The 24,787-nt window shown below is 40.1% G+C and overlaps 1 protein-coding gene across 1 annotated transcript in view; it reads right to left on the bottom strand.

The window, feature by feature from the left end:
- Window positions 1–1,543: 1,543 nt before the first annotated feature.
- Window positions 1,544–24,787, bottom strand: part of LOC127445439 (teneurin-3-like) — a 362,775-nt gene continuing 339,531 nt past the window's right edge. Inside the window, exons 24-32 of the mRNA XM_051705512.1 lie at window positions 17,273–17,505; window positions 16,375–16,529; window positions 12,404–13,278; window positions 10,848–11,023; window positions 9,592–9,827; window positions 8,508–8,804; window positions 3,793–5,404; window positions 3,443–3,573; window positions 1,544–3,157 (exon numbers count right to left, since the gene is read on the bottom strand). Of these exons, the coding sequence (XP_051561472.1) occupies window positions 2,399–3,157; window positions 3,443–3,573; window positions 3,793–5,404; window positions 8,508–8,804; window positions 9,592–9,827; window positions 10,848–11,023; window positions 12,404–13,278; window positions 16,375–16,529; window positions 17,273–17,505 (4,474 nt within the window). The 3' untranslated portion in view covers window positions 1,544–2,398. The remainder of the gene's footprint in view (window positions 3,158–3,442; window positions 3,574–3,792; window positions 5,405–8,507; window positions 8,805–9,591; window positions 9,828–10,847; window positions 11,024–12,403; window positions 13,279–16,374; window positions 16,530–17,272; window positions 17,506–24,787) is intronic.

Below are 24,787 nucleotides of genomic sequence, written 5' to 3'. Positions count from 1 at the left end.
CTCATTGTATGGAAAAATGATGTAATGAAAGCGAATGGTGACATAGACTAACATTCTGCAAAACCCAGATGAAATAAAGTCATGCAGGCGTAGAACAACATAAGGGTGAGTTAATGATGACAACATTTTCATGAGTGAATTAGACCTTTAAGGATCATTTTTGAAGAAGGAAATGTTCACCCTAACAGTGAGCTTAGACTCTCCCAGATCAGTCAATAATACCACAGAGAATCCCATACAGAGTTCTGGAAAAAAAACCTCACAGCTCGAAAACATCCCCTTCAGACCTCCATTCACACACAAATAGAAAAATAGGCTCTGCCATACAATTACATGATTGATTAAAAAACTTGTCATAGGAAAACAACAAACAAAAATGGAAACAATATTTCATCATTCATTAGTCTGAACATTTTTATTTTATACAATCTTTAAAAAGCATTTACAAAACAGTATCTGAAGGAGGCAGTCCATCTAGGCATACAAATTAAGATCCTTTTTTTTTCTGTCGGGGTGATTCTGATCACAATGTATGTGGTGCTCTCAGATGAATACATTGTCTGTAAAATATTTCTAAAAGAAATCCTAAAGAAATTTCCTTCACATGGGTCATGAGGGAATTCTCTTTCCATTCATTCCTTCTTTGTAAGTTTGTGTTCTCCAAACTCAAATATCAAATCAAAACATAGAAGTTAAATTTTCACTTCTACATATTTAGATCTCTGTAAATTTCTCATATTTCCTGGCAACCCCTTCTTTCCATCTTTGCCACTAGCTATTTAAGTTACATAAAGATGGCCTATTGCAAAACACTGTTTCATTTCTGGTATCATAACATGATCATAGGGACCCATGCCTACTGGAACAGTCCACACTGCTCTCTACTGCTCTGTCTATGACCCTTTTGATTCAAGAGAGTTTGAGTTTGTCTCCCTGTCGAGTGTGAATCTGAAGTCATGGTTAAAATGCAGCGATATAAATTCCAGTCAGAGACATCTCCTTGGGAGGTTTCTTTTTTACGTGCTGCCAATGGCAACACACATTAATGCTAGTCTGATATGTCCTTCATCTAAAACATTACAAAGAGCGGAAACTTTTTGAAGAAACCATTATATCTCTGGATATAAAGTGAGGCTAAAGCTTGAAACTCATTCCAATGCATTAAAAGACAGAACAATACCATTACAATGACATTACTGTAAAGAAATCATTTAGTTTACTTTACTTCAGTTTTTAGTAATTGGGTTTAGTAATTACTCAACCCACAACTGGCAAACAGCTACTCTAAACCTAATGTTGATTACAGAGGCTTTAAGCCATGAAAACACTGAACATGTATTAAGACATTCTGAAAAAAAGAGAGATATGGAAAAGAAAAATGGCAACAATCAGTTTCAGAAGATGAACAGAGAAAAAAACAATGTTGAAGATTCAATGACACAGTACAGCTGATTTTATTTCAATTAGCATTACCACATATTTTGATAAGATAAAATATTAAAATTCATGAGTATAAACAGTAATGCATGACAAGACAAAAAAGTCTCAATATTTGTAAGATTTTATTTTTATGTATAAACACTGTACATAAATTACTTTCTTTGCGCCTAATGTTGTTGTACGGATAGGTGGAATTTTTTTCACTTAAAAAAAAAAACAAAATCCATAAAGATATTTTAACATCTTTTTCAAAAGACAGGTCAGTTATGAGATAGATATATATTTATATTTTTTTGTTCTGTCAGTTTCCGCTCTATTAAACACTTGATGAATGAGATTGTACTCAGATTTGATTATATGAACCATAACTGTGTCCCTTAAGAAATCAAAGCAGGAGAGAAACCATCAACTAGCTCACAGTCCTCACTAGTCGACAAAATATTTCAGAGAGCAAGGACCCATTTATGAGTATGCCCGAGACAGTAAGAACCACTGAATTACAGTCACTGCCTTTATATTACAGGGCATTATATTAGTTAATCTGTGTGCAGTGGTTTCCGCATGTAAACACATTTGTCTTTTTTATCCATTTTATCATCACTGACCAAGTCACCTTTAAGGTTTTAATATAAAAAGCAGAAAAAGAAGAAAAACACAAATCAGAACAGTTTTTTTCCTCGAGTTGCTCTCTTTTAAGAGAGTCCATTCACTATTCAACACAATAGTGTGGACCAATGTGTAGGACGGGGGTGTGGTACAGTCTATAAGAGGAAGTGCCTCCATTTTTTCTGTATAATTGCTGTGTTTGTGGCACTTAGGCACAGCTCCTCATTTCTCTATCCTAAATCCTTTCCCTTCAGTCTCTGGGCTGGGAGGTCTGGTACAGTGAACAAGGAGAAGAGGAACTTGGGGAGCAGAGGGGCAGTAGTCCATAGGGCAGCCTGTGCTGTGCAGACTGTTACCTCTTCCCAATCTCGCTCTGCCTCAGGAACTGGATATTATTGGCACTGTCGGCCAGTTCAGGGTACTGCTCTACTGAGAGTACATAGTAGCCATCATAACCCAGCACCTTTCCAGAGCTAAGCAACTGCCTCTTCTCCCCCTCTGTCCAAAGACGCACCCCTTCCTCCCCATCACGTACACGCTGCTGCTCCCGTGCCCAAGCACTAGACAATGCTCTCTGGCGAGCCTGCTCCAGGACCCGTGCCTTCTCCTCATCCAGTGTCATGCCGTAGCGCACATGCAGGGCCAATGCACCGTATTGCAACTCTACATCTGCAAAGCGACGTGTGCGCCCATTGACGACAGTTGTGGATTGCGACACTGTTACGTTGACACCATTCTCTAGACTCTTGTGGCCGCTGGTAAGTCGCAGTGTGCCTAGGTCGCTCTCTGGCAGGCTGGTTTTTATGAAGTAGTGCGTGTCTCGGCCTTCCACTGTGAAGTGTAGATCTTCCAGATAGAAGGCATTGTTGAGCACGGTGGCCACTTTAATGCAGTCTTCATTTGCGATGTTCAGTGCGTTGGTGGCTACCTGGCCCTTACTGGTAATGGCAAGCATCACACCTTTACCAATGAGGGACTTGACTGTGGCAAACCACAACCAAGGTTTTTCCCAACTTGAGCGTTGACGGCTAAACTGGATCTCTGGCATCCTTTCAAAGGATAGGAAAGCCTTGGCCTGCCGCATAACCTCTTGCTGGACCCCTGATATGGACTACAGACAAACAGTGGCGGCTGTAAGTACTGACATTCTTATTTTGCAGAAACTAAAGTGAAATAGTTGTCAACACTGAGCCTCAACATAGCTGACACCAATCAATAAACACATTTACTAGATATGAGTGGAAATGCTGAAAAGTCATGCTGCGTCAGAGACCACCTTGAATTTTGTAAACTGCAGTAGCAGTATAGTTTTAGAAAAATCCCACTAAGTAGCTCTTGTAGGTAACAGAATGCTAAAAATATTAAGGAGAAATAAACAGGGAGCCAGATGGCTTACCGGTAGGTCATCCCACAGTTGACTCTTTCTCATTTCCAATGAGGGCTGGGTGAGGTCGAATTTAGGGATGGGAAACCCTGGGATGACGTTGTGCAGGTGGAAGCCAAATGTCACCAGCCAGATGTTGACATCTATGGATTAAAGAAGAGTCATTGTTAAAAAAGACAATTTGGGGGCTGCTTGATGCAGTAATATTGGATATTTACAATAAATAGGATCTATTTATTTCTACCAATTGCTTGATGATAATAAAATCATGGTGACACAAGTAAATGACAATTACAACATTCCAGAGGAACCCTTAATACAATATGCCAGAGGAACCCTTAATAAGTACAGTATAATCTCACCTGTGACATACTCCTTGACCTCATGCACCTTGCTGATGGGATTGTTATTGCGAAACATATACAAGTTGAAGGGAGCTGGGTCCTTGCCCACCCTGGTCCAGGTGCTAATATCTGGGGTGGTCCAACGGCCAGCTTGAATGTCATAATCTCTCTCTCCAAAGTGCAGCAGTCTTGTTAAAGGATCATACAAACCACCATGGAATCCAATAACCAACTGGAAGTCTGGGTTGGAGTCAAAGTAGATCTCTCCATAAGCAGTATATTGTACCTGCTTGAGTAGCAGCCCATTGCTGCTAAAAACGGCAAGTGGTGTTCCTGTGTTGTCGCAAGCTATGTAAAACTCTTCCCCACTGCTGATCTCCATGGCAAACAGATGGCCTTGGAGATCATAGTACAGTGAGGTGATCTCTGAGCTAGAATGGTTGTACACGTGGGTGATGCGTGTAGGGTAGTTGAGGTCGGCATAGAAAAACTGAAGGTGCTGGCCCAGACTATTGCGAGAGGCAAGGCGTCTTCCAAGCCCATCATAACGGTACTGGATGGTCCAGCCACTGGCTTTACTATGCACCCGAACCAGGAGGCCCTTGGAGTTGTATTCAAAGATTTCCGCACCCCTTTGGCGCAAAAAGCCATCTTCATCCATGCGATACTGCACATCGCCCAGTCGTGTGATGCGGTCCCGTAGGTCATAACGGAGGGGTGTGAGTCGAGCACTGTTCCCAGGGTTCAACAGGTGTAGATTGCCATTCAGGTCATAATTGTACCGCCACATCATTTTCTCATTCAAATAAACAGTCTGTAGCTGCCCATCCACATCATACTCATAGCCATATTTGGTGGTGTTGGCAAAAGGACCGATCTTTATTTCCCTTTTTGTGACACGGCCTATGTTGTCATACTGGATTGTTATCCAGTACATGAGGGAACGAAAGATCTCGTACTGGATCTCCTTGATGCGGCCATGGACATCGAAGTGCTTCGTATAGGTCATGACAGCTGTGGAGATGATCTGGTTGATGTCGTAATAAATGACGCCAAACTTGCCAAACTGCTCTACCTTGCCGGAAATGTCATCAAACTGATAGAGGTCAATTGGAAGTGGGGTTTCATTGATAACTCCCTGCATGCTGGTAACTCGGAAACTGTTGTCATAGGTGTAGTCAAAGCGCGCATTGACCATGCCATCCTCACTAAAACGGAATATCTGTCGGTCCACCAGTGGGCCTATCTGCCGATATCTGATCGAACAAATGAAGCCCTCACTCTGTAGGTTGACGGTTTTGAGCACACCTGCTGTCTCATCATAGGTGAAGCTAACCCGTGTGCTGTCGTAGAGGATCTCGGACAGCTTGTTCTGTCTACGGTACTTGTAGAGGACACGCCGGCCAGTGCCCAAGTGCGCCACCCGCAGGAGCTGGCCATCCTCACTGTAGTCTACCGTTACGGAGGCATTACTTTCAGGTGGATTGTAGATATTGCGATAGTAACCTACGGAGCGGATGGTTTGCATGGTGTGGCGGGCCACACTTGGCATAGTAATGGCGGAGAGTCGATCTTGGAGATCATAATCAAAGATGTACTGCCGCTGGCTGTGTAAAAGGAGCACCATGGACTGGAAATTAAAAGAGAGAGAAGAAATTAATGTAAATAATTAAAAAACTCTTCCACTTTCTTTTAAAATATACATGGTGTGTAAAAGAAGGCATTAACATTCCATTTAGTAATTATTTCTTCGCCTAACTGTGTTCTCAGTGACACTCAAGCTTTTAAATTCAGGTTTGTTGAATGTGCATTGCTGCACAACTGTAAAGTGTTCTACAAATGCATGATGCGGCTGTACTTATTTCATAAGGTGGGGTGAAGACTACTGATCAACCGATATGGGTTTTTTAATGGCCGATGCCGATATCCAGAGAGCATGGTGGCTGATAGGCCGATACAATGCCGATAAATCACACAATTAAATATAGTAAATACAAAAACATAAAATTGCACACACACACAAAAAAGTGTCTGAGTGACTCCAGTCAGGCTTCCTAAGCAACCAATTGGCCTGGTTGCTAGGGTGAGTAGAGCCACGTTGGGTTAACCTCCTCGTGGTTGCTATAATGTGGTTCTCGCTCTCGGTGGGGCACATGGTGAGTTGTGCATGGATGCCACGTAGATATATTATATTAATTGAGATATCTAGGTCTCTGCGGTAATGCTCTCAACAAGCCATGTGATAAGATGCATGGTTTGACGGTCTCAGACGCGGAGACAACTGAGATTCATCCTCTGCCACCCGGATTGAGGCAAGTCACTACGCCACCACGAGTGCATTTGCTGAAAAGGGGAGAAACCCCCCCCCCCCAAAAAAAAACAAAACAATTGCATTTTCTCAAAAAATACCTAATCAAATTAATTGTACATACAGTGCATTGTGAATATGCCATTTACTTATAGCACACATGAAGTGCTTTTACTTTGAAGTTGCACTCATGCTCTTGTGCTGGTCCAGCGTGAGCAGCAATTTAAATGGCCTGGATCGCCTGCTTCGATTGTCATGGAGTGACCATCATGATTTGTGAATCAGAGGAACTTTTATCCTGATCCTGAAGTTTTGATTCTGGCTGATAGAATACGTGCTTCAGAGGAAGATATTACAGGAGCGCTTGATGGGAAGAAAACACTGGATTTTCGTGAGGTTTGTGAATTACATCTGTTTAAATGAGATATCTGCATATTTTCAGACAGAATATAATAGAAGTTTTATTGATATTTGCCTTTTATCATTAGAATAAAAGGGAACTGCTGAGGAGAATACATGCTTTAGAGGTAAATAAATGAGTGCTCAAGTTGTGTGAGGTTGGTTTATTACATCTGTTTAAACGAGATTTGTGTATATTTGCAGATGGTATATGATATTAGTTTTATTGATATTGCCTTTTTATCATTAAACAAGACAGTTAAAAGTTACATTGAACTGTTGAGGAGAGGGAGAATGAAACAGACGAACACTTTAACATAATGAGCTCAAACGCATTTGCTGCGACTCTGATATGCGGACTGTTTAAATGACACTGTGTTGCACACCGGTCTATTAATGCAGTAACACGATGGCACGTAACAGCAAAAGGAACCATGACTGGTTGTTTATATGTCTCAGTCGCTTCACATGCAAACAGCTGATTCTCAGCACCCTCAAGAAACAAATCGGCCAAACGGGAAAATTTATCAGCCAATGACGATAATTACAAAATTCTGAATATCGGCCGATTTATCGGCCTCTGCGATATATCGGTTGACCACTAGTGAAGACCCCCATCAGGTGAATTGCTCTGCATATTGTGGATGCATACAAAAAGGATTTAAAGAAGCATCTGTATGCTAAGCTTGAAACTTGAGGTAAACAAACAAACAGGTTGTCCATGAGTTATGAATGACTGAGGCTACATGATTATTCTTGGCCTGTTTTGTGTTTTCTTGGATAACGTGAGAAGCAAAGGACCATGAAGCAAAGGATGATAAATATGCGTTTCTCACCGTGGTGCTTAACAGACACCCCCCTACAGACATCCCCAGAGCCTTGCGTTCAATGGATCTAAGACTGTGGAATTCAAAGCTACCGCATCACTCCACGTACATTCATCTAGATCTCTTGCCTGGTAATAAAGCACAATGACTGCCGCCGACAAGGAGGCCAGCAGAATCTGAGAGCTATTCTCAGAGGCTGCTACCTGTGAGAAGCCTTCACCTTGTCAACCATACTTGGACAGACATTATTGTAGATCCCCAGGCACTGCTGGTGGCATATGTTTTTCCATTGATATCCTCTCACTGGTCATGCTACCTGCGCATGTGGCAGGCAAAGGAAAGTCTGGCAAGCCATGCATATTTAATATACACATTCTTACATAGGGGTTTTTCTTTCCACAAAACTTTTGTTCCAGATGAGCACTCTCTTATAATCTGCCAAAACTTTAAACCCAATATGCAAAGGTCCATAAAATTAATTACTAAAAAGTATCAATATTTACAAGGGTGCATGCAGAATAACAGCAGAGAATACTGGTGTAATTCCCTGAAAGTATGAAGGGTTGGAGGTGTTTGTCTTTCTTTCTTGCCTTTATGGTATCATTAGGCTGGGCTCAAACCCTGACTTCTCCCTGTGGTCTTATTTTGAGAATGTAACTTTGTCTATATGAGACCTCAATAAGCAATTTCCCTCAAAAAAACAACAACATTTATTTTCCCTCCTTCTCCATATTCCCAAGATCCTGAAGTCCATAAACCAGCCACAATTCAAAGGAAATTTCTGATCCCAGTATGACTAGGGCTCTTTATGGTGCAAATATTTCAGTTTTTTTTTTATTGCCAAACAAACTTCATTGTTTTTAATGCTGACACAGTGATAATGATGTGCTACTAGAGAGCCCACTCATAGAGCATAACCATCACTAAATCTTAGTTATAGCGGGACATTGTGGTCACCTTAATCTTAAGGCCAAACAGATAATATTTGTTCTAGAGTACAGTATGTAGGCCAATGTGTTTAAGTATGCTGATTTTAACACAAGCAATTTAGTACTTTGACTATTTAAATTGCCTTGCAAAGCTTTTGGACATTTGGAAATATACGAAAAAAAAAAAAAAAAAAAGAAGAAAATCAGCATCATCAGCATCAGTATATCTTTTGGGGCCTACCAACTATTGGAAAAATCCACAATTCTCACCTTGTCCAGATAAGTGTAACTCCATGTTTTGCCATCTGCAAAGGTTCTGGAAACTATTCGTCCCTGGCTGTCATATTCTACCCTCTCAGTTGTGGGGCCTCTTTGGATGCTTGTGACCTGGCCAGTGCTGGAGTAGGTGAGGTTGACAGACATCAATTTACTACTGGGCACCCACAATGTAGGATGACCGGAGGCATCATACACAATCTTCAGGAGGAACTTTCGATGGTCATCATATATTTTCTCTGTCCGCAGAGTTCGGTCATAGTCCACAGAGAGCAGGTTTCTACCGTTGACCTTTGTGAAAAGAAAGCAGAATATTTATACTGATTATAACATTCATTGCTAACAACAGACTTGACATATTTCTGTAGAGTTGTTTACCCCATCTTCAGTTACATATATCACTTTGAGAACTGAAGAAAACATAAAAATTGGATACATATTGAGCACTAACACGTTTTCAATCTCCTAGTCTCATTGCTGTCCCTCTTCCTCTTTATATTTATAGAATCTCTGGAGTATTTGTCATAAAAAAGTGCTTTGTTCTATGTTTGACATTCTCAAGCTTTGATATGCTGGAGCAGTTTCCCACATAAGAGACTGGACCACTTTACTGGTGCTTTAAAATGACCCGCTTCTCTTGTGACACCAATGAAAAAGATGAATGAACAACAGAGGACTCTATAATGATTCAATGTCTGTTCATAGCAAAGGAAAATATTTAGAGAGAAAATGTAACTGAAAGAGGCTGGATACAAATGATCATCCATTCTCTAATATGTGTCAGCTGTCTGAGTGATGTCAGAATTAGTTTTAGTTCAAATAGCAATATGGATATGAGGTTAGGCCAATAAACGATCCAAGATGAAATGTCTCATTTTAATGTTTGCAGAAATACTTATACATATTTTAAATCCCTATAATGTACAGCTCTCAAATAATGCACCAAGAAAGAATATTACAGTAACAGTTGTCATAATGTATTATTCTGACTACACTTATATACAGTATTGTTCTCTCAACAAAGTATAGGCAGAGGAAGTCTGCAAGAGACAAAAAGCTTAAAAATATTTTTACATGCCCTGAGTTTCCTGCCAAACACTTCGACTTTCCCCCTGTTCTGCTCTTTTCTAAAGCGCCACTCCACCAGGTTCTGTCCATTCTCTCCAGGCAAGGTCATGTTTCTCCTAGCCACGATCGGGTTGGATGCACCCGCAAGAATATGAGGCTCGGTCTGGAAGTGTGAGTCCATTCCATTGGCGTAGATGACCCTCATGGAGTTATCATAGCCCACCTGGTAGCTGTTTCTTAGTTGATCTATGGGGAGGCAAAGAGCAAGAGAGAGAAAAGAGGGGGACATGGGGATTATATTAAGCTAGTACTGCAAATTCAGAGTGGCAACATCACCATCTTGAATGTTTAATCCATTTGTATTCTCAAGTCAATTAAGGTGGTTAGAAAGTGATTTGTAAAATGAAACTCCATGAACTTTTGTTGGGTTGTGCCATGATTGCTCTGTTAAATACATAATCTTCTTTACATTTTTTTATTGCAATCTTAAAGGGATAGTTCACCCCTAAATGAAAATTCTGGCATAATAAAAATCACAGAATAAATTCTGTTGTAAATGTAAATATTAAAAGGGTGAGGTAAAAAGCAAAAAAAAAAAAAAAAAAAAAATGGATGACTTAATGTGCAATGATTCTTAAAAGAATAGGTTACACAAAAATTAAAATTCTGTCATCATTTACTCACCATGTTGTTCCAAATTCTAGGACATTCTTCCATGAAACCCAAAAGGAAATGTTAGGCAGAATGTTAGGGACTGACAGTCTCAGTCACCATGAACTTTCATTGTATGAAAAAAAAAATGCAATAAAAGTTAATGGTGACATGCTCTATGGAAGAAACAAAGTCGTACAGTTTGGAACAATATGGGTTGAGCAAATGATGACAGAATTTTAATTCTTGTGTAAACTGTCCTTTTATGAATATTTGAACTTTCACATCTTGTCACCACATTCTTCATGTTAACCTCACCCTTTAAATTATTTCTACAGTATGTAAATGTATTATTCTGAAGCCCAGCTATCCAGTCTTTTTCATTTGCTTCGGTGCTATGATTATCATGAAACTACAAATCCCCATCTAACAATTTTAGCTGTAATGAATGAGTAATGCATATTTGGTCATTACTATTGATTTAACATGCGAGTTACAGCTTGATTAGCAATGTGGAACATGGCCAAGGCTTAAAGCAACAGGTCGGTTTATGGAGCCATCAGGGTTTATTGTTAATAATGATACAGTAGAGACTCTGTGTAACCCAACACATACCTTGAACTAATGTGTAAAAGGAGTCAATGGAGGAGAGATTGGTGGTGATGCTGACATCATCGTCTCGTCCTGAGGTCTCAATGTCAACTGTTAGAGCTCTGTCCATCTCTCCAATCAGACTGGTAATAACACCCGTGGGGAAGGTCACGTTTGTCAGACGTCCCTCGCTGTCATAGCTGCAAACCAAAAATGCCATTAGAGCACCTTTATGCAATTGAACCTTAATGATTTGCGGTCAGTAGTTCCCATGTTGGCATGACATTAAGCAGATTAGCATGTAATGTAAGGTTTGATTCAGTTTGTATGCCTTCTGAGTGAGGTTAAATGGACAACTTGATTTGAGTATACAAATGAAGAAAAGTGTGGTGTAAACAAAGGTGAAAAAAAAAAAAAAATTGGTATAGGCTATTTCATTCCAGTGTGGTTTGCTTTTTGATAAAAGCAGAATGATAGTTCAAGCTGACCCACAACTAGCCTGATGACATTTTCTGTCTAAAATGGGGATAAATCCTCACACAGAAACACAATAAAATCAGCCTTTATGGCACTACTCATTGTAGTCACGATCGTTAAGGCCTGTTGATGCCCGCAAAGGTTTGTGGCAATGGCAAAGTAGGTGCACAGACACTGTGTCCAACATGTTGGACAGAAGGACCTACCCCACAATGGCATTATGCAAAATCTTTCAGTACACCACTAGCTGGAAAAAGTCATTCAAATTCCTTTAGCATTTTTACCATGCTCTAAATAGCATGTGGTGAAATGAAATGGTAGGTCTGGTAAATGCAAGCTGTGTTTTTGCTGAAGGAGAAGATTTAGAGAAGCATTGAAGCCTAGTGCTGGAATGCGCGCTACACCATACATGCATCTAAAAGACCCGCAAAACTGCACATCTAATGAAAATCATACATCTTAATCTACACTCTGGTTTTATAGTCAGTACATACTGTAGCTCCAAATTGTTTTGACACTTTAGTCATACTTATTAATGTCAAAATGTCACTGCATTAGATCCAAAATATTAAAGTGGAATCTTCATATATATATATATATAAAACACCAAAAATGCTAGACCTTTTATCAGAACTAACTTCAATTTTCTTAGCTACTTTTTCATTGTCTTTAAAACAAGTGATATTTTTAGTAAAGGTGTCGTAACAGTGCAGCCATAGTTGTAGTTCATCACATTAATTATTGACATTTTCCTCAAAGTTTGACAGAAAGTGTACTGATTTTAATATATCTATTGTGTAATCATTTAAAAACTAACAAAGGTATTGTGAAATGTTTTGCTTGAAAAGTGTATGTGCTAAAGTATATTTCTTTAAAATAAATGCTTCTTGGTTTAATACTTTGATATATAATGTATAATGTCATATGATATTTGTAATATTAATGACTTAAGTTTCCAAATACTTTTGGTTCCACTTAATATGTACAAGTTTATGCTAATGTTGTGTTTACATGTATATATTGCATGTGCATGCATGTGTAGTTGTCCAGAGTTGTAGATATGTGTTCTGCAACTGTGTAATGGAATGAATAGAAGCACTCACTCATAAAATGTTGTCCAGCCAATTTGGATGCTCTTGGTGGCTAACAGACCGCTATTGCCATGGTAGGTGAAGAGTACCAGCTCCTGCCCCTGTGCAGTGAGGGTCTTAAGCCCTCCATTCGTGCCAATTGTCAGCCAAATGACCTGGTTGTCGGGGGCAACGATGCGGACTGGCATCCGGTTGGGGTCACGGCGGACCCGAAGTGTATTTCCATTGCTATCTGTTACAGCTGTAACATCATCCTCATTACTATAGCTAAAGTTGTACTTATAGTCAGCAGTGACCAAGCTCATGGTATACTGATGCGTTCCATTGGCATCAAACACGTAGAGTTCTTGTGAGGCAGGTGACGCAACTTCATAAAGACCCGAAAAGCCTTGTGGAGGTCGATTGCGACGTATGGCACGGATCCGAATGTTTCCTAAGTCGGCAGCATAAAGTGTTCCATCAGGAGATACCACCAGCGAAGAAGGTGCATTTAGTCGTGCGTCTTTGGCATACCCATCGCCCGTCTGGTAACAGTCACAGTTAGCATCGTTTTTGCAATCGCAGTCAGAGGGTGCTCCTACCAGGTGAGAAATCTCGCCATCGGTGCTAACTTGTCTAATACGGTTAATCTTTTTTTCATCCGTCTCAGCTATAAAGAGAACACCACTGTAGGAGAGTGCAATGGCTGTCGCACCTTCTAGAGTGGTCTGGATGGCACGCTTTCCCATGGTGTACTCGATGCCTGGGACCTGGCAATGCATGGGTCTACCTGCCACGATGCGCACCTGCCTATTCTCAGTGATCTGTAGCACCACATTGTTGTCAAGCACATAGATGGAGTTGTCCATAGGGTTGATGGCCAGGTCTGTAGGCCACTCTAAACGCACCTGGGTAGAAGACAGGCCAAATAAGGGGTTGATCACTTACGGACTCTAACAACACACACAAACTCACACACAAACATGTTATTACAGCTCCCTCCTGCTCTCTCACTCTGTGCACAGTTGATGCTTGGGTCTGACACTGATGAAGAAGGATCCGTTACTTTGGAAGCTTAATACATTGTGTGCCTCTAGTTCATTCGATTTACCCATCGCTGAATCATTTATTTTGCAACGGGATGCAATTCCTCAGCGCCTAGAGGGAACAACTGTCTGGCAAACAAAAGCACAACAACGAGAACACCGTTGTCCACATGGAGCATTGCAATACCTCCACTGTCTCAACAAGACTTTTAAAGATGGTTCGCAAGGACAGTCTTGTCTGGACATCTATTAATGAAAATAAAAACACTCACCAACAGACCACTTTCTCTGGTATCTCAAAGGCTTTCTACCTAATACACTCTCGTCTGTCTGAATTATCTGGTTTTAATATTTCTCTAATACTTCACAGTCTCGATAACTTCAATAATGCTGCCAAGTGCCAGTGGGGGATGCTTATGCAACTGCGTAATCTATAACTTGCTCTTGCAAAGATACAGTATGCTGACAGTATACTGTAATTGTGAAAGTTACTAAAGCTTTGAATGAATATTAATGGAAAGACCTGGTCTCAATGGAATCAATTTAATTGGGACATTCTTCATTGTTCTCTTTCAATTTTTTTTTCTTTCCGTCCATTCATGTTGTTGCTCTCAACTGAACTGGGCATACTGGCAGGTTAAACATCTTTGAAGAGCAGAGAATTAAAGTGTAATGGTGCTGAACTGCAGCTCCTGTGGTTAAAAGATTTCTCTGCTCAGTCCTGGCCCATTTGTGATTCTGCCCTCTGCACAATACATGAACCACGACCAGATTTTACTCAGGGCAAGCATGGGGTGAGCCGTGACATTCCCCCTAAAAGAATTTTCACAAACTCGCAGGGTCACCACCTGATGATAAGGCAACTTAGCAGCCTCAAAAGCAGAGTAATTTTAGTATGTAGATGATGACAGCACATTGTAGAAAGCACAGTGAACTGGTTAGATAAACAGCCAACAACAAGAGGAGGATGAAGTGCTTAATTAAAAAGCACAACAGAAGTGGTCATTGATATACATTGGGAGGAATCACCCATGTTTTGGGAAATCCCTGGAGGGGAGGGAGAGTGGAGTTACCAGCAACTTGTTATCTATAGTGAAGCGAGTAAGGATCCGCTTGGACACAGAATGTAATTGAAGTTAGCCTTGGGGTAAGTAATCTTACTTTTTGGTCTTAAATTGGACCAATCTAAGTTTTTATGCAACTCACTTAAGACCAGTCTAAAACTTGTAAGACTAGTCTAAATAAGTTTTATGCAACCACCCCCTGGGGATTACTTGAAGAGCATCTTGAAGAGTATGTTCTGTATGAGTTATTTTCTGTTGTCCCTATTGGCCTTACTGAGGTAGGTGACAGTTGTGTAGGTTGAGCTGTATATATCTTTAATGATGCACATCTATGTCTCGCTACAGAAAATGTTTGGGTAATTGTGAGGCTGACACCAGCTGTCTGGATCTGTCCATACTTCATTGAGCTTCACTGAGCCTGGACCCAAGGGTGTGTTAAGAAACATAAGAAAGTCTTATGTCTCCTCCCCAAACTCCATCACTTAGACAAATAGGGTTGGTGGGAGACCAGCAAACAGAAAAAGATGGGGTGGAAGGATTCTGCCTCTAAGATTCCAGATTAATTTCAGAGTTTAATAAATATTGCATATATTGTTGTTTGCAAGTAGAAATCCTCTTGGTGATAAACTTGCAGGCCAACTGCAGAACCACAGTGTTTACACTTTTGAAGAAATCAATGGCTTACTTATAGTTGTCTCTGCATATTAAGCTGGGATAGGGAGAAGCAACTTTAAGAGTTATGTAGTTATGAAGTAGCTAAAATACTGCATAAAATACTCTTGCTAAAAATTTTAAAGCCTCTTCAACTATGGAGTTAAATGTGAGTTTGCAATAAACAACATATGTATCATGAACCATTGGTCTCAAAGCACTCAGTATAACAAAATTGCAGATTTAATATTAACTACAATGTGAGCTCAGGTGATTGGATGCATTTAGCCATCAGCACCAGAGTAAGAGCAGCCAGAGGGGGGAGCTCCAGACCTTCAAGGAAGTTCCTCTGGTTACTCTGGTATGGGTGGAGGCTGCCACAGAGGGCTGATCTCAGGCTTTTGGTTTTCACTTCATTCTAAGACTGTTCCTGATTTGGGCCTTAATGTATTTCTTGAGGTAAGTGGATAGAGAGTAGGTCAGAGTGCAGTCCACGACAAACAATTGACTGGAAAAACAAAATTCAGATTTTGGTGGACTTCAAGTCTGCAATAGTATAAGTAGAGAATGATTCTACATTGTGTAAAACTATTTTTGGGTCATTTAAGCACTACATCTTTATTTGGATAATTTTTATTATAATAATAAAGATCAAATATTAAAGATTAAGATTAACTAATAAAGTAACAACTATCTTCAATATTTGTATATAATAATATTTTTTATAATATACAATATTCAAATATTATTTTGATGTTTTTAATAATAATACATTTTAATAATAATTGTAGCTGCTAAATTTAACCCTAAGGAAATTTGTATCAGGGACAAGATGAGAAACAATACTGCCATCCAGTTCAAGTGAGGCAACAGATTTAAAGGCTTCCAGCTTTTGATTTTATCTTTAAAATGAGGCCTAACACAAATTCAGCGATAAAGTCAGAGGATCTGGTCTAAACAGTCAAATCTTTGTACCGAAAATCACAGATCGCATTCTGAATTAAACTGATCGTGTAAAAAAAAAAAAAAAGACCTTTCTGCTCTCTAATATTTTGGATTAGCCCAGTAGCAAAACTAGAGTGAATTCAGCTCCTCTATAAATCAAGATTGCTTTCTTATTACCAGCATTCCGGATTTTATTATTATTATTTTATTTATTTATTTTGCCAGCAATTGGCCAGATTAACATTTAAAATTACAGTGCATTAAGCAGTGACTTCAGCAGTTGAGTGTGGATATATACCTGTCCAATGTGCATGCTGGTATCACAGGTCAGAGGCCGAGCAGATGTGAGGTCATTAGAGCCCAGCAGTGTTGAGATAATGCCATTCCTGTCTACCTTCCTGATCATTGTACCATCCACAAAGTAGATGAACCCATTCTTATCCACTGCAATGCCTGCATAGAGAGAAAGAGACAGAGAGAGAGCCCAGATGTGATGGCTGCAAACAGACACACACACACACTGCACCTGCAAACAGGCGAAACACGACTGGTACACATGTCACACTTGCCCCTGTGGTTTCCAGGTCACTGAAGATGTGCCACTTGGTGAATAATTCACATTTTGCTTTTGGGTGGTGAATTATTCCTGAGCAAGTGTGATGTGGAGAGCAAGTAACATTCAGGAAGCTGTGTTTTTTTTATTTAGTCACAGCTAAAATCAAGAGGAAAGGAAGTGAATCTCTGACACTGATTCAGTGACAATTACAAGCCTCACTAGCTCTTCTCTTATGGAAATGCATGTTCATGTGGTGCTGTGTATTGGGGTAATACTAAAAGAACTAAAAGACCCCATGGAATAGCTTGACAAGTGCAGTTTTCTACACAGTACATATAATTTCCAATTAAAACAGAAAGTTTGAAAGGGACATAACAAAAAGCAAGTATTTTTTTTCTCATGATTGGAAAACCATTAAAAAATATTTACTGCAGCATGAGTCTGATATTTTTGGTCTTTTCCCAGAAGAGAAAGACTGTATATTTTAAATGCGTGTATTTGCTAAAAGGGAATTTTGTCAAAGTTTTGCTGTCATATAGATGACCTCAAAGTAAAGTTTGGCTGTTGCTGTGTTGATTAATTTTAGCTACAATAAAACAATGGACCTTGTTGTATTTGACTACACTTTCTTATACTTTACCTTTGGGTCCCAGCAGGAGGGCTTCAGTGGCTTTGCCACCATCTCCACATCGAGCCTCATCAAATGGCAGACACTGCTCTCCTGTTCCTGCCACAACCTCTCCATTCTGCAGCAGCTCTTTGGTTCCCATCAGGGCTTTAGGTCTGAAGATCCGCCGTGAGTTGGTGTCCGAAATATACAGCTGACCGGTCATCGGGTCTGTTGCTAGGTAGTATCTATGTGCAGGATTGTTGCTAATGGAACAAAGGTAGAAATGTTGCAGAATTAAAAAGCAGAGAAACATATTGCAGAAACACAAATAGATTCATACAAATCTTTTACATGATGCAGTGACAAGGAGAGAGTTGACTTGGGTGAACTATCTTAAGGACAAAAAAATCCATCACAAAATATATGAATAAATATAAACACAAAAATGAAAGGAATGGAAAGTGTTTTTCAGACAGGCAGTTCTGTTTATACTATTGAAGACAGGTGAATGTACTTGGTTTGCCCGACCAGTTAGAGGGGAAGGGAGTTGAGCACTCTGTCAGATTGAACCTAATGTGTTATGACTGGTAATCACTATCGTCTGACACAACCATAATGATGCCCACCAAACTGTCACATCCTTTCAATCATTTTCACTTCTCACCCGCACCCCTACAACGTTAGAAAAAGCCAGTAAGCAACATGAGGTGATGTATCTGCTGAAGAAAATCAACAACTCGTGGCAGTGTTCAATTAAAAGCAACTTAGGCTAAGAATAGCACACAGACACCTCGTGACAGGGCTGGCTGCGGGGCAGGCCCTCTCAATGACATACATACATGACAGATGAGGGCTGCTACTGCTAAAGTGCTTCTTTGTACAATGACAGGCAGCTAACTTATTTATATTTAAATTTTTACATTTATATTTTGTACATTTATTTATATTTTAGAATAATTCCTTGGTTTATGATCTTAGATCAGATGTTAATGCTGTTTGAGCTGATTTATTTAATTATTTATTTATTTTTAATTTACATTTTTTTACAATGAAATGTAAACATATATATATTAAACCCCACAAACCCCCCTCCCCAACCCCGCCCCCCCCCAAAAAAAAACAACCCTGTGGTCAATATACCTACATACATATCCAAACATAAATACATATACATATATATATATATACACATACATACACACACATAATAATCATACAAACTATAATACACTACTCTCTCCACACCCCACCCGAGAGCCCTCCAAAAACTCCAAATACCTGCCCCATTTCCGAACAAACTTACCCATGCCACCCCGTCTTCCAGATGACACCTCCTCATAAGCTGCCACCCTCCCCACCTCCGTGCACCACTCCGGATATGGGGGCGCACCAGCTGACCTCCAACCCCTCAAAATAACCTGCCTGCTGATCATCACACATGTCAGAACCCAGTTCCCTATATGGCCATCCCCCGCATCGATGACCGCCCCATCGCCCAGAACACAAAGTCTGGGGCAAAATGAAACCTGAGTGCCCACCACGTCGCACACAAAATTCTGAACCTTCGACCAGAATTTCTGGATCTCGACACACCACCAAAAAACATGGGCCATGTCTCCATCCTCTGATTGGCATCTCCAGCAGGTGGGTGTGTCTTTAAGACCAAGCCTATACAGTCTAGAGGGGGTCCAATAAAATCTATGCAAAATTTTGAATTGTATAAGACGCACCCTTGCATCACTAGATGCAGACTTAACGTTTATAAGAATCTTAGCCCACTCTCCTTCCTCCAATGCCAAGTTGAAATCTTTCTCCCATACTCTCTTGAGAGAAGTTAAGGCTCCGTCCCCCATACTCTGAATTAACAGGGAGTAGTACACTGATGCCTCATGACCTTTTCCAAAAGCCGCAATCACCTCTCCCAAAGCATCTGCCTCCTTAGGTGGATGTGTGTTACTCCCAAAAATAGTGCAAAGCAGGTGGCGCAGTTGTAAATACCTATAAAATTGAGGTCTGGGGATCCCAAAATGTTGGACCAAGTTTTCAAACGATCTCAACACACCACTTTCATATAGGTCACCGAGTGTAGCAACCCCCCTCACAATCCACTCCGGCCAGCAGAAAGGAGACTTGCCAAAACACAGTCTTGGGTTCTGCCATATGCTCGAGGCAGCATTTAAATAAGTGTCCAATTTAAACAATCTGGACACTTTAGTCCATACCGAGTGTAAATGCGAAATAACGGGGTGTAACTTAACTTTTCCGATTAGTTTGATAAAGATGCTTTGTAATGGCGAAATAGGGGCAAGAACTGCCTGTTCAATAACAAACCAGGGAAGGGCTCTCTCAGGTGGAAGTGACCAATGAGCCAAATGTCTGAGACTGAATGAATAGTAATAAAACAAAATCTTGGGTAGGCCTAGCCCTCCTTTGTCTATCGTCCTGTGTAACTTATTAAAATGCAATCTGGGACGTTTACCATTCCAAATGAAGGACTTCGCTATGCTATCAAATTCCTTGAAATAAGAGAGGGGGACATCTACAGGGAGAGACTGTAGCAGGTAGTTAAATGTTGGAATACAATTCATTTTAATAACATTAACCTTCCCAATCATTGATAAATGTAATGAAGCCCACCTGCTGACATCGCTCGAAAACCTTTTTATTAAAGGGTCAAAATTAACACTAACTAAATCAGACAAATTTGCTGGGAATAAAATCCCCAAATACTTAATGCCCTGTTTGGGCCACTGGAAGGCGCCCGGCTGAAAAGCCGTTACTGGGCAGTACGCTGTCAAAGCCAAAGCTTCGGATTTAGCCCAACTGACTTTGTATCCTGAGAACTTGGAAAAGGAATTAATAATTCTGTGGAGGCAAGGCAAAGATCTAGTAGGTTCAGAGACAAATAATAAAATATCATCTGCATAAAGCAGAAGCTTATGCGGCACACCTCCCTCCTCCACCCCTGGAAAATCATCCTCCTTTTCTTATCGCAGCCGCTAATGGTTCCAGGGCAAGACAGAACAATAATGGGGAAAGAGGGCAACCCTGCCGAGTGCCCCTATTCAAAGTAAAATAATCTGAGATTAATCCATTTGTTTGTACCGCTGCTACAGGGTGTCTATAAAGTAACTTAATCCAACCAATAAATGTACTCCCGAACCCGTACATTTCCAAAATCTTAAAACGTTAATCCCATTCTACCATATCAAACGCCTTTTCGGCATCAAGTGAGATGGCAGCGATTGGAGATTGATCATTCGCTACTGACCAAATGATATTGATGAGACGCCTGATGTTATCAGAAGAGCTGCGGCCCCGAATAAACCCCACCTGATCTATATATATAAGTGATGTCATAACTTTACTTAATCGATTAGCCAAAATTTATGACAATATTTTTACATCTAGTTGGATCAGGGAAATTGGACGGTAACTTTTACACTCGCTTGGATCTTTGTCCTTTTTAAGAATCAGACTGATCCGGGCTTGTGTCATGGTTGGAGGAAGTTTTCCGTTCTTTAATGATTCAGTATAAACTTCTAATAAAAGTGGAGCCAGTTCTGTAGCATAGGATCTAAAAAATTCTGCGGCAAAACCATCTGGCCCCGGAGCCTTGCTAGCAGGTAGGGACTTAATTACCTCGTCAAGCTCCTCCAAGGTTATCTCAGAATCAAGAGAGTTTTTTTGCTCAATCGTCAGTTTAGGAAGATCTAATGGTCCCACAAAGTTTCTAATATCTTCATCAGTAGACGAAGACATGGAACTATAAAGATCAATATAGAACTCTTTAAAGGCATTATTAATATCAATGGCCGAGGTAAATATTTCACCACCAGCAGATTTCACTGAGGGAATGGTAGAAAAAGACTCTCTCTGCTTTATATATCTAGCCAAAAGCTTCCCTGCTTTGTCACCCGACTCAAAGTATGACTGTCTTGCCCTGAATAACCAAAACTCCACTTTCCACGACAAAATAGTATTATATCTATATTTCAGGCCATCAGCTGACATATGGCGCTTCAGCTCTGCCTCTGCATTTTTAGTATTTCCTTCCAACTCCACAAGTTCTTGTGCTTTGGATTTTTTGATGAATGAGGCATACTGTATGATCCGGCCCCTAAGAACCGCTTTAAGTGCCTCCCAAGCCACGCCCACAGAGGATACTGAGGACCAGTTGGTCTCCATATAAACATTGATTTCAGTCTTTAACATTTGTTGGAAATCAGGATTTTGCAGAAGGGATACATTAAGGTGCCAACTATATGATTTCTTTTTCTCTATATGTGGCACCACCAGGGCATGATCTGAGACTAAAATGTTTCCAATTGAGCAAAACAAATGAAATTAGGGATTTGGATATCAAAAAAAAATAAATCTTATGGACTGACGAAAAAAATGTATAGTCCCTACTGGATGGGTTCAAAGTCTCCAAATATCTGAAAGACCAAGATTTTTACATATACTGTGAAGCATCAGTGTTGCTCTAGGGGGCTTACACACTTTTGCTTCACTATGATCAAGGACTGAATCCATCAAAAGATTGAAGTCTCCTCCCAATATTATATCATGAGGGGTGCCAGCGGTTTGCAACATCCCTTCAAGATCTATAAAAAAGCCCTGATCATCAGCGTTAGGTGCGTAAATATTAGCCAAAATCAACCTTTGCCCTTGAATTTCAGCTAAAACAATAATTACTCTTCCTAATTTATCTTTAATCTGTTTGAGACATTTGAATTGTAGATGTTTATTTACCAATATAATGACTCCCTTGCTCTTACTTGTGCCAGCACTAAAGAAAACATGTCCACCCCAAATCTTCACAAATTTTTCAGCTTCCTGCGGGGAGAGATGTGTTTCTTGAAGAAACACTATATCATATTTGTTATGTTTAAGAAAAGAAATAACCTTCCTTCTTTTTATGGGGTGCCCCAACCCATTCACATTCCATGTGGAGAGAGATATTACACTTATATTAACAACTGACATATTGATATAATAGAAAAAATAAATTGTGTGCAAAAAACAAAATTATGAAGACCACATTCCACATTAGTGAAACAATCAACCCCGAACATCCCCCCGAACAAAACAAACAGAAAAAAGAAAAACATGCACATTAACCCCGCACACGACAATCCCTCTAAACTCAAAAGGTCCATGAACGCCCACGAGTCCCCACGACAACTTTGCCATCGGATTGCTCAATTTTGCCTCACAAAATTACATAACAGAAAATACTTTGTGTAATAAACCCAGTCAATAGGAAGAATGAACACAAAGAACTGTCTCAAGGATGTGATTTTCCACAAAACAAATTCCAGCTGATATAAAACCGTTCAGATTCCTCGGACAGACAAACGAATGTTCAGTGAGCTGGCTGTTATGAGTTCAACGGATGACGTAATCATTCCAATGTCTCGTAAAAAAAAAAAAAAAAAAAAAAAAAAAAACTCAACAAAACAAACCACAGCCAGCAGGAGGAGTAAGCACGAAGAACAAACAGATGAATCAACAGCTGTTCCAAAGGAATGTTATTCAACAGAACAAGCTCCAGCCGCTAGTCAGAACCAATACAAAAAGAAACAAAACTGGCGTCCCGGTTCCCCAAATGATCGAGTCAATTAACTCAGAGGCTGCATAAAAGTATATACCATGACTTATACAATCCGTCAGCTTCATAAAAGTCATCCTTTGTGTGAGCATGTAGATATTTTGCGGTCATCCATAGTGTCCACTCTCAATCTGTCCAGGAACTTAAATGCAAAAGTTTCTTTAAGGAAAGTGTTATTCACAAAACAAGCTCCAGCCGCACGGCGGAGACAACGCAAAAAACCTAAAATGTCGCCCAGCTTCCTCAAGAGTTAAGTACAGCGAGTCAGGCCCACTCACATGAGAAACATCCAATGGTTTACTCAGACACTGATTCTATAAAAGATATTGCCTGATTTGGATATGTGAATACTTTGCGACTGACCTTCGTTTCTATTCTCAGTTTGGCAGGAAACATTAGAGCAAACAAGATCTTTTTCTGATGTAAGAGTTTCTTGCATTCCTTGAACCGATTGCGTTTCTCTCTTGTCGAACTCGCAAAGTCCGGGAACAAGAAAATATTATGGTTCTTCCAAGAAAGCTTCCCTTTGCTCCTCGCCTGGCGCAACACAAGATCTTTATTGGATGATCTCAGAAATCTGGCCCGAATCGATCGGGGCCTGTCTCCCTCAGCAGATCTGTGAGCTGGGACTCTGTGAGCTCACTTGATTTCCAGCTTGTGGCCTGTTATGTCGAGCAGACTCAGGAAAAACTCGTCTAGGAATTTCACCATATCTCTGCCCTCCTCATGCTCAGGAATTCCAACAATTCGAACGTTATTCCTGCGGTTTCTATTCTCAAGATCTTCAAGCTTTTCAAGGAGATGTTCCAGATCAACTTTGGTCGCGGGCGGATTAGCGGTTAATTCCCTCTCCGAAGATTCCAGAAAATCGATTCGTTTTTCAACATCAGTCACTCTTTTAGCTAATTCAGAGAATTTTGTTTCCATCGCCGTAATCGATCGACGTATTACAGCGAGATCCTCCAAGTCAGCAAGAATCTTCGTCAACATCACCGACATGTTGGACAACTGACACTGGATCTCCTCTCCCGCCGCGCCATCCAAATCGAGTCCCCGGTCAGTAGGCCTGTCTGGGCTTTCATCCTGAACATGTAAGTGTCTTTTAATGTCTCCAGAGCCCGAGGATTTTGACTTATTTGCCGTGTTTTGCAACAAAGGGCAAATGTGTAACTGGGTGTATCAAATTTCACCAGATTATAACATGAGAATAATCGAAATTCAGCAAAGTGCGCAGAGCTCGTCGCTCACACGTCTGCTCCTTGCATGGCGTCACGTGACCCCCCCTTTGAGCTGATTTATTAAATGTTTTTGGTTAATATCAGATATTGAGGATTGTGGTTATCAAATAAAGAAAATAAAAACAATGCTAAGTCTTTCACATGTGCTAAAGTATCAGCACATTTTTATGTTCCATTTATATATGCCTTACTATCATTAGCTAGCTTTTTTTTTATCACAATATCACAAGTGACTGAACATGGTATGAATTTTTCAAAAGATATCAAAAGAAGAAAATATCAAAATGAACTTCTAGTTGACACCATTATGTGAGCTAACTATCAAACAAGCATATTTTTGAAAGTCTGTTATACCCTTTTATAGAAATACTTAAATTACTAGAAATACTTACAAAGCAATCATATTCCTTTTTCAAAAGTTACAGAGTTTAAAACGGGAATAACTCTAATTACAGTAATCATACTAGTTTGAAATACAATGCTTCCAGCAACTCTGCTAACTAAAAAACTGACCCAGCAAGGTCTTAAGATGATGCTAGTTACTGTTGCTATGTGGCAAGGCTGGCACACAGCACTTACAGTAAATAAAGACCAAACAGGTTAAAACTAATACACCATATAACATTTTGCTGTGACAAATGGAAACAAATGTGGGTTCTGGGAGTGAAGGAGGGAGAGGCTTAGAGGTGGTTG

This window comes from Myxocyprinus asiaticus, chromosome 8, assembly GCF_019703515.2.
Source record: "Myxocyprinus asiaticus isolate MX2 ecotype Aquarium Trade chromosome 8, UBuf_Myxa_2, whole genome shotgun sequence".
Classification (NCBI taxonomy): Eukaryota; Metazoa; Chordata; class Actinopteri; order Cypriniformes; family Catostomidae; genus Myxocyprinus; species Myxocyprinus asiaticus.
This window is presented reverse-complemented; position numbering and strand designations above follow the sequence as displayed.